A 14,548-nucleotide genomic window follows, 5' to 3' on the forward strand; every position below is an offset into this window, starting at 1 on the left:
CTCAGTTATTACTAATTAAATTTAAATTCGATATCATAGGAACTATAATGGAAAATATTATTATAATATGATTAATTAAAATATTTTAAAAATATATTTATTAAATGGTAAATAAATTAAACTTCTTAATAATCGATTAAGTTCATTAAAAATATAAACGGCGTTCACGTTCACGTTCTATTTTAAAAATACGAGTGACGTTCACGTATCGTTCACTATTTATGAACGTGAACGCGTGAACGTGCGTTCATGAACGACGTTCTTTCCAAACACTGTATAATACTATGCATACATAAGTAAATATAATGTTATAAACATTATCAATGCCTTCATATTATCTGCAACTCACATATCTAAGCTGTTTTGTTTTACAGAGCATAGAATTAATGTCTGAATAATACTTTATAATGAAGTTATTTTTTAAAATAGGATTTACCTATTTACCATATCATTAAATAATAATGATAATAAATCTTTCTTTAAATTATTAAGATAAAAATGAAAAATGCATTTTCTAGACATAAATACATGATATAATTTTCAAAATGTTTTAGTTTTCTGATACCACTTGTTTTTGTTTCAATTTATGTATGAAAACATTTTTTTAGTAAGTTTTGACAAAACTCAAGCAAAGAAACTTTGTAAATTAATCTGTTGTTAAAAATGCAAGACATTTTGATTTTAAATTATGTGTTCATTAAATTGAAAATGAAAGATTAAAAAAAAAGTTTGAACACCTGCCAATAGGTACTTTGTAATAAAGTACCTAGTTCAGAGGTTAAAGGGGCTGGACTGCTGGAGGCTGTAACGTAGCATATGTTTTAAGAAGTAATATTTAGGCAATTCTTATGACATATGCATTTTGGCTGTGTCAGTCATATACTCATATGTGAATGTTAGCAATCCGTTATTTGCGACTGCCACCGAAGAATGCAGATCTCGCAAGTGCACTGCACACATGTCAATGCTTTGCGGAAAATGAAATATATTTAAATAATTATGTTTGCATAACTATACAAACTACATATGCTGTAATAAATTAAACGTACTTCCAGAAATTCGATTGTAGTCTTGAAAAAATAGTTGAATATTTGTTCAAAGATTTCATACATACACGTCAAAATGTAAAATTCAAACTCCAAAGTATGCGTAATTAACACTGCTTACGGGTCTAAGAAGTATGAAGAAAACGTCGCAATTCCCTAAGAACTACCTATAGAAGAAAATAATAGTTGTTGAACACATTATTATTTATTTTGTAAATGTATTCTGAATAAAAATGTAAAAATATAATATAAAATTAAGACTGATTAGAATTAAAATATTTTTGTCAAATATTTAATAGCTAGGTACTACAAAAATGTGACAGTCAGAAAAACGAAAAAACCTATATGATAAATGTACATAATATAGGTTTATCATCAATTAGTTTAAGCGTGAAATTGTATAATACATGTACAAATCATAGCTAATATTAATAATTGGTTTTAAATGCTATTATTAATCATTTTTTCTTTTGCGCTGTATAAAATGTTTCTCATTACACAGTGCACGCAGTATAGTAAAAAAACTACGTTTCAATGCTAATATTCCACTAATAGTAACCAGAGGGGGCTTTAGGACTTAAGCCCCCCTCCTCCAAATATCAAACTCTCAATACCCGGTATTACTCTAGCCCTAACAATAAAATATTAATACCACAAAAAAAATAGTCCCTCCCCGAAAAACATTCTTAGCTACGGTACTGATATAATTTATGGATATTTAAAATATATTTGTACGTAAATAAGTACTTTTATAAATTATTTTGAAATTCAGAGAAATCTCAAAATATTTAAATATTTGCGCAGTGTTTTCGAAGTAGTTGTACATCGCAACAATTTGTAACAGGTAATAAAAATGTATATAGAATTTCGACGTAATAGTAATAAGTAATAACTAATAAGAGCAGTTGTAGTCGTGACTTTGTATTATGTTCGGAGCAAGATGTAGATAATACCACAGAATAAATTCTGATTTCACCAACTTGTTGAGCAAAAAAAAATTACATTTTCAAAAAAAAACCTAGGAAGTAAACTACTTTCGTTCTTACAGTTTAAATATGAATACCTCTAGTCTCTACACAGTATTTTTTGACAAATCTGCGTTCCTTAAGTAGTTTCTGGTGGACAATACCCGCCCTAAATGCAGTCAAATTACGACTTAAACATTTCTTAATAAAAGATAGGAAGTAGACCAAGACCACAGAATCTGTATTATCGTATACCTACCTACATCGTGGTCGAACTCGTCGAAGTAATAAATTCGGAGTATTATTAAACATGATTAAGTATAATATCTTTAATCGTGTTATTAAATGATGATTCTCGAGGTAGTTGTAGCAACCTTATAAAAATGTACATTGCTTAACTACATTCATTTCCACTTGGGCGCTAGCTGCAATTCTCGCAAGCAGGGTTAGGTCAATTCATAGACATAAAAATATAGAACAACAAAAATTGCGTTTAGCAGCCTGTAAATCTTAGATCGTGGTAATCAGTAACCATCAGGCATTGTAAAGACTGAAGAGTTCCAATACGAATTTTGAGCTTATACATTTCTCACCCTGTTACTGGACAAGATACACAATTTATCCGTCATTCGAAATTACTTCAAAGGCTTAAACTTTAAACCATCATTACCTTAGATCATAAAATACAATATTGTATCTAGCAACGAAGGTTGGCTACCCTGAGTTTCGTACTCCAGCGGCCACAGTCTGTGTCTATTCGTATTTCGTAGTTCGTCAACCATCAACTGCGCCTCTTCAGGCTTAACCCTACGTAGTTTGTCAATGGCTGAAAGGCCGCCAATTCTATTTTCCATGCGATGTTCGCCGTGCGGGCTTATGGTCATGTCCAATGACTATATTTTACCGATTTGTCGTTCTCGTTAGTCGTTGGGATTTTAAATCGTGCTCAGTCGTTACCCATCACCATGGTGCTCGTTAATCGTGGTACGCCGTGAATGGACAGTGTTATGATTGGTTGGACCTTTGATATACCTCATATCAGCAGTTAATACCTAGTTGGTAAGTGAATGAAAATTGAGTATTATCTAACTCAATATTTTTTTTGTATATGGAAAAAAAAGGTATTTAGTCTTAAATTTTGTTTAATTATTCGTGATGTCTACTACACTTATACACTGTCTCACATAACTAGGTAGATACAGTTTTATGCGTGTGAGCTTAATTATAATTTATCACCCAGTACAACATATTACTTCATATCCTCATAAGTGGTACCTCATTGTAATGGTTCATGTTCACAGTATTTGAAAAATAATAAGAAATTCAGTATGGAACCGTTCGGATCGACAGTTAATGAATATACGATTAATTCCAAGTGAGAAAATACATTATAATAATTAATGTAGGTAGTGTTACAAAATGTAATTTTAACCTAGGTCCATTTTGAGAGAATTTTAAAGTGTTTTAATAATTTATGTATTATTTAATTTGTACATTAGTTATCTAGTATCTGCTTGGTACCTAATAATAATTTTAAAAAATGTTTATGATCTATTTTAGGTATGATGATATAATTCACAGTTGCAAAGTCAGAAAGTTGACAATCCCACTTATTAGATGTGATGATGAAATATTTAAAAAAACTATTAAGCGTGGATGTTTTGATGGAATAGACCATATCAATGATGGTAAATTATTACCAAAAAGGTAAGAATTGAATTAATTTGAAACCCTGCAATATAGTTTCTTCTTTAGGACTTTAAGCATTTGCATAGGTATTTGTTTAAAAATCTTAATTTTTTTTATAACAGGTGATTTAATTTGTAAATGTAATTAATTACCTAACAAATTTAGTCTTTTTTTTAATTACATGTTTAAGCACTTAATAGCTTAATGCGATTTTGCATTTGGTAAGCAATCAGTTATATTTGTACATACATTTTTCGGTTCTGTCGAAGAATATCGGCCTATAATCAGTGGTCGAAATAGCTCAAGATAAGTGGAGGGATGCCTTACAATTCAGATTTAGGCCTATACGAAAAATAAAAAGTTTTCTTATACATAGGTATAAATATAAAAATCATAATAATTATTTCATTTTAAAACACAAGTCTTAGGAGGAATGCGTTATTCTAGACAAAATAAGTAGAGGGAAGAAAAATGTAAATACAATAAAGTAGAGGGATGTCATCCCTCCGTATCCCCCCCCCCCCCACTTCGACCACTGCCTATAATATTATAATTCACTGAAATGAATAAATCATTAAACAATTAGGTAGGTATGTTAAAGTTAATTATGAAGATACCTGAAGGCATGTAGCTGATTCATGTCCCTGAAGCATTGGGTCATAAAATATCTTCTTTGGTGACAATCAATTATTTCAATTAATTTTTGAAAAAATACTCAAGCTGTAGAATTCTTTCATTGGAAAATTCTAAAAAAATTGTTTGCAGTTCTCCAATTTTGTACAACCAAAGTGAATCAGTAAAATATATTTTCCATAAAAAATCTTACTGATACTTCACTTAAGTTGTTGGTTTGTTGGCCTCAATTAGTATGTTCCCTCCAAGCTAAACACCAATTTTCTTTGTATTTCCAATGATATATTTGCCATATAGGATAGCTTCACTTTCAATATTTATATGTTTGACATATTTTTCTTGGTCTCTTCAGAAGTCTGTGTATGTAACATTTTCTTAAAAACATATATTAGGGTGATTTACTTTTTAGTATTATTTTTACTGCACAAAAGCCATCTCCAAACCTCTTGTCGCCGAAGTAGTTTAAGAATACTCTGGTAAACTATGCAAAAAAAAATATAATGCACCACTGCCCCTATAAAATTTCAATATTTTTTCACTATTATCATAACAACTTATGGGGAACCTTGTATTACATTTTCAAGCTTTTTTACTCAGCAGACATTTTTTGATTGATCATTATAAAAAAAAATTTTAATGTTTAAATAGTTCAAGTACAATCAGATTAGAATTATTAATTTACAGGTGAATATCCAATGTTGAAAAAATTTGAATTTAAAGCTCTTTAAAAAATATATTTGTTTTTCCGCTATACTTTTTTTTGTTATAGGTAGGTCTGTTGTAGGTGTGATACCTAACATATAATTTTAAAATCTTAGATATACAAGGATAAAATGTCATGAATTTTTTTAATTTTCCGACTAAAAAACTATTTACCTTCAACTTATTTTTTTAAATTCACAACATCTTACAAAGAGCCTTGTAGTTTTTATGTCTATACTTTTTTGCTTTTGAGTAGCTTTAATGGTATTTTTTTTTTTTATATATATAGTATTTTGTTTGATATTGTTCATGTCATGAACCGTTTTAGGTAGTCATTACTTATTTGTTTATACTTATTATTTAATAGCCAGATTGTTATTAGGATTCCTTTGCTTTTCATATTATGATATAATTTTTAAATATTGTGAACTTTTGGAAAAATCTTTAATATGAAGACCTTCTCTAAAAATAACCAAATTTAAAAATATAACATAAATCAAGACAGACATCAATAGACACTTCGGTTGTCAATTGTCACAGGGTTTGTTCAGGTTCAATTACATTATTATTTTCTTTCGATTTAAGAACTTCATCTGATTGACTGGGTAAAGTTGGGCGATTACCACAAATCTTCATATACCTGTAACATAACACATAATAGTTAAATTTTAGATAAATTGACTATGTATATTTAGGTTCATTACAATAATGTAAATGTCTATATGAAAAACTTCAAAAAATATAAATACTTGTTTAAACTTATCTAGATTAATAGCTACATATTTTAAATCATTCAAACATGTTAACATCCATTGGTCTATATTTATCTCTTCAATACTGTTAAGTTCAGAATTAAATGGAAGGCATCAACTGAATTTGTGTTGGGATTTATAAAATTCCTATTATATGATAAGTAGGAATCTTGAGAGAAATTTAAAGTTTCTATTTTTGATTTTGAAGATTGTTTTGTATTCAATTTAATACTTTATTTTTGTAAGCCTCTGTAATATATATTTTACACTTAAGTTTACAACAGTGGAATGTGAAGACGTCATGGATCGAGTTTTTCTGAATAAGTGTTCACAGGCTTGACTACTGAAATGGTAAGAACATATTTGGCTTCAAATTATCGCTACTAAACTGTTTCATCAACTAATGCTGTAGTATTTAATTTGATACAAGAAAATGCATTGGCTGTAATACAATTATCTTTTAATGTATATTATTTGCTTTTAAGTATAGAATTCCTCCAAATTTTTAAGAAATATAGTGAACCCCAAATACAGTAAATTATTTCATGAATACTGATATTTTTATCTAAGTATAATGTTAATTATATATAATTAATTTTGTACATTATTCATAATTTTTAAAAATTCTTCTGTTCCTGTATTTTCTAGAATTGTCATATTTTTTATTGGCTTGAATTTGCATTGACTTAAATAACTTAGTGTCTCCATCCGATGAATATCCCAGAATTTGTATACCAGATTTATGCTTTTTTTAATGCCATATAATTTATTATATTCAATCTTGATATTACATCAGCATTAGTAAATCTGTTATCTGTACCAAAATACTTTGGCAAAATGGGGATGCTTTTTCTGCAAGAGGCTTAGCTATAATTACTTAAGCATAATCCGATTTAAAATTCTTTTGAAAATAATCCGCAATTGTTGAAGAAGCTTCAAATGCAACAACTTTAGCAGTTCCATTTTAAAATGGCATCAGGAAAACAATTATTTTGTAGCTTACTTAATTTTTGCAGGCACTATCTTCACTAATCTATATGCATAGAGATAAATTTCTTGAAGTTAGGTATTTCTTTAGTTGTTCAATGTGATATTTTCCTTCAACTTTAATGCATTTGTTAGTTAATATAAATTTATATAAAAATTTTATTGTGGGAAGAGAATGTATTTAATTTTCCTTGAAGAGTTTCTTATAACAATTGCCAACCAACTAAATAAAAATATACTGCTTTATTTGATGAGTATATCAATATCAGTATCTGATTTATGTGTTTAATATTATTCAATAAAGCTTTCCGCGAGGCATTTAAAAAAAGCTGGAACTAGTGGCCATCATGTTTTCAACATTTGTTTACTCTTAATTTGGTTGACCTACACTAAGATCTGATATTAGTTGTTTTGTCCTATATAATCAGATATAATATTCACTAGTTTATATAGGTTTGTAATTAATAACTGTCCTACTATGTCTTATATTAAAACATTTTCCCTTGCTTGCTTATTTCTTTTTGTCTGACTATACTTAGGATTTTTCCATTTGTCATTGTTCACTGTGACACATTTATTCATAGAATGTGGATCAGAAAGTATTTCTTCAGATGTTGATTGTATTATAGGTGTCTCAGGTGTTGTGTTCCATTTGTTATTTCTTTTACATTAAACAAATTACACTTAAGCATTCTTAACTCTCCTGATGGACAAATCCCTCCCTAAATGCCGTCAAATTACCACTCATTCTTCGACACCGAGTGACTACACCGTATTATCTACATCGTGCCTAAAATACAGTATTTTGATTGCACAGTGGCATCTAGGGGCGGTGTCACCAAGCGCCAGTTTCAATCGGACTCTAGACCAAGTATATTATTCTCCTCGCCTACTATTATATAACATTTTTGATGAAATATGATAGTAGTCATAATAAAGTAAATGTTTAATGATGATGGCGCAAACCCTGAAAATTAGAGATAAGGAGACCTAACTCCGTAATACAATGTGGGCGGACAAAAGTCGCACGGTTATTCTGCCACCAAGAGCGCGTCATTCGAAAGGAGAGCTACATTTTACCACATATTATAATATATACGCACTTTTTAATTTTTCGAATTTGAATTAAATATAAATTATGAATTATTATTCATTACCTGGCCGTGTTAAATTATACCTAAATAATATACAATTCAAATTAAAAAAGTTTAAATTTCAAAATATTCTGTATTGATTACTATTCTAATGATAAATAATGCATAATTTAAAGTTTTGATAATTTTGTTGTTGTCTTACCTTTTTTTTTTTAGTTTTTCAATCCGTAGATTGGTTTTTAACAAAATGTTTTACAATAAATGACTTCTCCATTTTTCCCTATCATTTGCTATGTTCTTCAGTTCCTTGTAGGAAGTGCATCCTGCATTATTTGACTAATATATCTCGTCCTAGGGCTTCCTCTTGATCTTATACCCTCTATCATTCCTCCGATTATTATACTATGCAGTTCATATCCATGCCTTAACGTGTGTTCTATCATCTGCCATCATTTATAAGGTCTATCAATGTTCGTTTTTCATCTATTGTCCTTAGGATGTCTTCATTTAATCTTCTATCAATCCAGCTTATTCTCTGCATCTTTCTCCAACACCACATTTCGAAAGCTTCTAACATCTTTTTCTCTCTTATTAATCGTCCAGGCCTCACTTCTGTATAATGCCACACTCCAGACGTATGTTTTTATAAGCCGTTTCTTCGTTAATATTTTCATATTTTTTGATATTAGTAATTTTCTCTTTTTGAGGAATGTATTCTCTGCTTGACCTATCCTGCTTCTAATTTCTTTTGCTGATTTCCCGTCGTCTGTTATAATGCTGCCTGAGTATTTGAAATTGTCTACTTGGATAATTTCTTTGTTTTCTAACGATATATTTATAGATGGTATGTTTTTCTTGTAGCATACTAGGGCTTTGGTCTTGGCTGCATTTATTTTCAGACTATATTCTTTGAACGTAATATTCATTACATTTAATGCTGCTTGTAAGTCTTCCTCAGATGTTGTAAGCACGACTATATCATCAGTGAAGCGAAGCATTGTTATTAGTACCCCTCCTATTTTCACTCCCAATTCCTTCTTGTTCTAAATAAAGTTTTATGACATTAATTGCTTTTCCAATAAATACATTGAACAATGCAGGTGAAAATGGGCACCCTTGTCTCACACCTTGTCTTACTTAGAGTGCTTTAAATAAACATTTATTCTTTAACCAACTTGTTTTTTGTTGTTTGACATCTAGAGCATAACCTGTTATACACCCTGATACAAAACAACACATAACCATAATTTTTAGATACAGGTTACTTAACTTTATGAATAGTTGTATTAAAAAAAATTAATTAAAACCTAATTGTTGTACCTATATATTGTCTATTTATAAATATAATATTTTGATGATGTATAATCAATGAGACTCCGGTTTCAATGCATTTTTTGGGATTTCCTACACAATGCCTTCTAAGCTTTAAATGTGTTTCGAGTAACCATAACATTTATTTAGGGCATTTTTTATGTTTTTAGTTGACTTTTAACCTATTTCTCATATTATAACTAAACAAATTGGCTTCAATTAACTACGTTAAATAAATCGTTTTAATTTTAAACTATATAACATCAGATAATCTAGTTATAAATTAAACAAGGCTGAAATTTATCTTAATGTCACACCAACCAATTAGCCAATTTCAACTTTTATCAAAGTATTATAATGAAGTACAAATTTAATTTTTACCCTTTTTATATTTTTAAATGTACGTACACAATTTTGCATGTTAAATTCATTTTTTTACCATATGTTGGTTGTGAAGAGCACAATACGTATGTACCAAAAAATATTGTACGCTTTTATCGTAAAAAATTGAAACTACAATGAAACTTCAAAAAAAAGGAAAAACCAAGTGCAGTAGAAAATTATTAAACCTTAAATTTATGTATTATTTATCTACTACTTTTTATTATCATTACAGAATATTATGAAATTTAAACTTTTTTAATACCAAAAACCTTTTTGAGTTGTGTTGGTAATTCATTTTTAATTCAAATTAAAAAAATCTAAAAAATGTATTGTATTATATTGCATGTGGTAAAACATAGCCCTCCTATCGAACGACGCGTCCCCGGGGGCAGAATAACCGTGCGACTTTCGTCGGCCCACTTTTATGACAGGCGGCTTTTGGAGTACGAGTGGATCATTGCAGCTACTTCCGGGCTCCGCACACGCATGCGCTCACCATAGTCTTCTATAAACAGTATCAACATACCTTATTAATTATGAATACTAGTGATGATAAGCACTTGTCCATAAACTATTCTAGGAATGTCATCCGATATTAAAATTTACAATTTAATATTATAATTTATAATAATTAATTTTTATCTTTAATAATAATATGTATCTACATGTAATGCTGATGTTAAACCATAGATTCTTAACCTTTTCTGGTCCATGGACCCCTTTGAAGTATAAAATATAATCACGGACCCCCCACCAAAAAAAAAAAATAATAATAATATTTAAATAAATGTAAAAATGAAATTTTTATTATTTTTTAATGATAAATCTAATACATAATACTACTAATAACGAAATCTATATTAGATTATTATGAATAATCACTTTCTAATAGTCAAATAAAATTTCTAATGTGACATTTGTTGTTGTTTTGATTGCAATATTGCCTTGAAATCTGGGACCGTATTTGACAGAGCAACGCGCATATCGTCCTTAATGTCCAATCGATTTCTTGATTTAGTTTTAATTGTGACCATTGTGGAAAATCCAGACTCACAAAGATAGGTAGTAGCGAATGGAATCAAAAATTTCATTGCCCTGGATACAGCTCGTGGATAAGCCATCGTCAACGAACACCAAAATTCGATTAGATTTTTTGTTTGAAAGTCGTGGCGTGCCATTTCTTTTGATCTTAAATCAATTAGTTCATCTTTAACAAGATCTGAATCATCAATTGTATTTAAGTCCACAAGAAAAGGATTGCGTAACCATATTTCTGATTTCGAAAATGTAAAATCGAAATAATTGCCAAATGAATTTTCGAGCACATCAAGATGTTCACAAATTTGCGTTTTCATGGAACTGGACAAAGCAATATTATTTGTTGATAGCTCCTGTTCAAGTGTTGGAAAGTTCGGTAAATTTTCTGATTGAAGTCTTCTTTTCCACAGGGAAATTTTACTAACAAATGCGTTTATTTTTTCGGACGCGTCCATAATTGTTACTTCTTTTCCTTGAATCGATATATTTACTTCGTTCAAATGACTAAAAATGTCTGTTAAATAGGCCAATCCATGAACGAACTCAACACTATCAAAATATTTTGAGAGTGAACTTTGCCTTTCTATTAAAAAATAAGAAATTTCTTCTCGAAGTTCATACAAACGTTTCATAACTTGTCCTCTGAAAAGCCAACGCACTTCTGAGTAATAAAGAAGAACTTCGTGTTCAGATCCCATTTCTTGACATAAAACTTTGAAAAGTCGGTGATGTAAGGCTCTAGCTCTGATGAAATATACAACTTTGACTGCAGTCGTCATAACTTCTTTTAAATTGGTTGGTAGAGTTTTTGATGCCAAAGCGTGCCGATGAAGAAAACAATGAGTGATGATGATATCGGGAATTTCCTTCTTTATCAACGTTGTGAAACCAGATGATTTACCAAGCATCGAAGGAGCCCCATCGGTGCATAGCGAACCGATTTTTTTTTTATAATTTAATTTATGTTTAGAAAAAAAATTAGTAATCATTTCAAACACGTCAATTGCCCTTGTAGTTTTCAAAAGTGGTTGACAAAATAAAAATTCTTCTTTACTAGTTCCAGAATATATGTAACGTACAAAAACTAATAATTGGCTGCATTGAGAAATATCTGTACTTTCGTCAAACTGCATACTGAATGGAAAAGGGGTTGAATCTAATTCCCGAATTACTTGTTCCAAAATGTTAGTGGACATATCAGAAATCCTAGAGTTAATAGTATCATTTGATAAAGGTATAGCTTCAATTTTTTTTCGTTGTTCCAAACCACATACTAATTCTACCATTTCTAATGCACATGGTTTTATTAGTGACTCGCCAATTGTATGTGGTTTTTTACTTATAGCAATGCGGTAAGCTACTTTGTAAGAAGCTTCGAGACATGGTTTTTGCGGAGGTACAAATCCAAGTTTGGGTAATGTACCGGCTTTTTCAAAACGTGCTTTTTTTATTTGAAATACTTCCAGACTATCTGGCGCATGTTGAGGATGTACCGAAGCAAGATGTTCTTTAAGCTTTGTTGGTTTCATGCTGCCATTTGCAAGTATTTTTCCGCAGATAAAACATTGTGGTTTTTGTGTACCATCGCGTTCGGTAATATATGTAAAACCAAACGACGTATAAGAGTCATCGTACTTTCTTTTTTTCGACATTGTAATAATTATTAAAATGTGAAAAATATAAAAATAAAATGGTGTGAAAACTAGAGTGAATATTATAACGACGGTTGAGACGGACAATGCACAACGCGACGGCGACAGGTCAACTGAAGTGATGGGTATTGGGTTTCCATGTTCAATTGAAATGCTCGTTAGATTATATTATTATATGCCCGTATATTATTTTACGATTCCGATAACTTTATCGTTTATAATTTATATGACATAATATAAGATTATCGTTATCTAAATTATTTGAGGGCAAGACATTTTTATTGTTATCTTAAAAACACTATCGAAACAAATTTAGTTTTGGCTTTTTAAAAAAAAAATTCACAGCTACTCCGTGGACCCCCCGGTTAAGAACCTATGTGTTAAACGTTATGGCGAATTAATTAATTTTTTAATTCTATGCTCTTTCTACTAGCTCTTTGTACACTGATTACACCTATATGTTTACCTCTCAGACTATACTATGATCTTGTGAAATTACTGGAATCAGGATCACTATCAAAGGATTTAAAAAAACAATTATACAATACAGTTATAGTACCGGTAATATTTTTTTTCTCTAGAGAGAAATAACAATAAATAAAAAAAGTTTAAAGAAAAATCAGTAAGATTTAGTAAAATGTGCGCGGTTAATAAATGAAAAGTGTGTGGTTTTTTTTTACTATATGAATGTACAAACGAAGTTTATTGTGTCGAACACAATTTCGCCTTACGTGGTTAAGGAACCGTTCATAAAGAATCGTTTAACAGCGCGGTTGTCGGTGTTAAAGGTAAAGAACTATCAGCATCAAAAGTATCTCATTGCGTTTATTGGTTCGGAAGCCTATAGTGAATTCGAAGACATATGTTTACCAAGTCATCCCACGGATGAAACGTTTGATGATTCAGTCATGTATTTGGACAATATATTCTCCAAGACGTTTAGTGGCAAGTTTTAAATTCAATCAGTGCTATCAAATTCTGGGGGAATCGGTAGGTACAAGAGTTAATCACTACTTTAAAAAAATTAGCAAGTCACTGTGAATTTGATACATTTTTGGATATGATGCACTATGCGATATAATCGTAGGTCTAGCGGATGAAGCTTGTCAAAGAAAATTACTGGGAAAATCATCATTAACTTTTCAGAAATTATGTGTAAAAGCTTTTTACTTAGAATTAGTGAAAAATCAGCATAACCAAAGAATAAATAAATTACAAGTTAATTGGATTGCTAAGAGTGTCAAAAATAAATCCCAGTCAGATCGGCTTAAGAAATAAAACAAGTGCAGTATCAAGTAGTAAGCTGCGGCCCAACTGAGAGCGATTTACGTTTTTGCTATAGTTTGTAGCGATTTTGCGTTTTTGTGATTTTATCAAAAGTATGAAATTCATGTGTAGTGGCCCCACTGGGCGCATGTAGCGTTACACACGCGGTAATCGCTGAAAAAAACAAAAAAGTTGGATATTCGCCGATTAATCGCTGTCAAAATGTCTTTCGCGTCGGTTGTGTCCGAACAAATAGCTTCCGCTATCTTTGAACAAGAAGTTATTTGGAATCATAGACACCCAGACCACAAAAATACTACCAAGATCCAAAAATGTTGGTCCAACGTTGGAAAGGATCTCAATATAATCTGGTCATTTAATTGATTAATGTTACATAGTTAATTCTATAATATCTTTACTAACAGGCATAACTATCAATAAATTAATATAATTAGTATAATTTAACTTGTTAGTTATAATAGGTATATTATCTCAGTATACTTACTCAGGATAGTCGCTTAGGACACAAGTCTTGGGGTAATATACAGTTGCAAAGAAATTGGTGTGTGACTACAAACGATTAGTATGAATTGTAATGTCTTTAATAAAGAAAACAATACAATTTTCTTTTAAAAGGACGAATATCATCTAATGGCAGCCTGCTTATACAACTATGAAATATCGCTTATTTTTTAACAAAATCCAATAATAATTCTCGGATCGAATGTTATAAACTGAGAAGTGTTATAAGCTATTTAAAATGTGGTCAAAATATTATGCTAAACAACTACAACGTAACAATAAATTAATGATATAGTTATTTTTAATTTTTATATTTTCATATTTGTTTACGTATTATCGGGTATCGAAAATGTTTTCACGGTTTTTTTTTACAGCAGTTTACGAGTACTAGGAACTGATAATTTATATAGTTTTCTATAAGAATAAAAAATAACTAATATGATAAAAAAAATTAGATCGTAAATATTCTTCTCATAATATTATTGTTTTTTGACGAAGAAGCTGATT

General features: G+C 30.0%; 1 protein-coding gene across 4 annotated transcripts in view; it reads left to right on the forward strand.

The window, feature by feature from the left end:
* Positions 1-2,925: 2,925 nt before the first annotated feature.
* Positions 2,926-14,548, forward strand: part of LOC111033165 (peregrin) — a 31,148-nt gene continuing 19,525 nt past the window's right edge. Inside the window, exons 1-3 of one of the 4 annotated variants that reach the window (XM_022313777.1) lie at positions 2,926-3,070; positions 3,204-3,386; positions 3,572-3,718. In XM_022313777.1, coding sequence (XP_022169469.1) covers positions 3,340-3,386; positions 3,572-3,718 — 194 coding nt within the window. In that variant the 5' untranslated portion in view covers positions 2,926-3,070; positions 3,204-3,339. Of the gene's footprint in view, positions 3,071-3,203; positions 3,387-3,571; positions 3,719-6,061; positions 6,139-14,548 lie in introns of those variants that run through there. The other 3 variants (XM_022313775.1, XM_022313778.1, XM_022313780.1) reach the window with 3 other exon arrangements.

Source organism: Myzus persicae, unplaced genomic scaffold (assembly GCF_001856785.1).
Source record: "Myzus persicae strain clone G006 unplaced genomic scaffold, MPER_G0061.0, whole genome shotgun sequence".
Taxonomy (NCBI): domain Eukaryota; kingdom Metazoa; phylum Arthropoda; class Insecta; order Hemiptera; family Aphididae; genus Myzus; species Myzus persicae.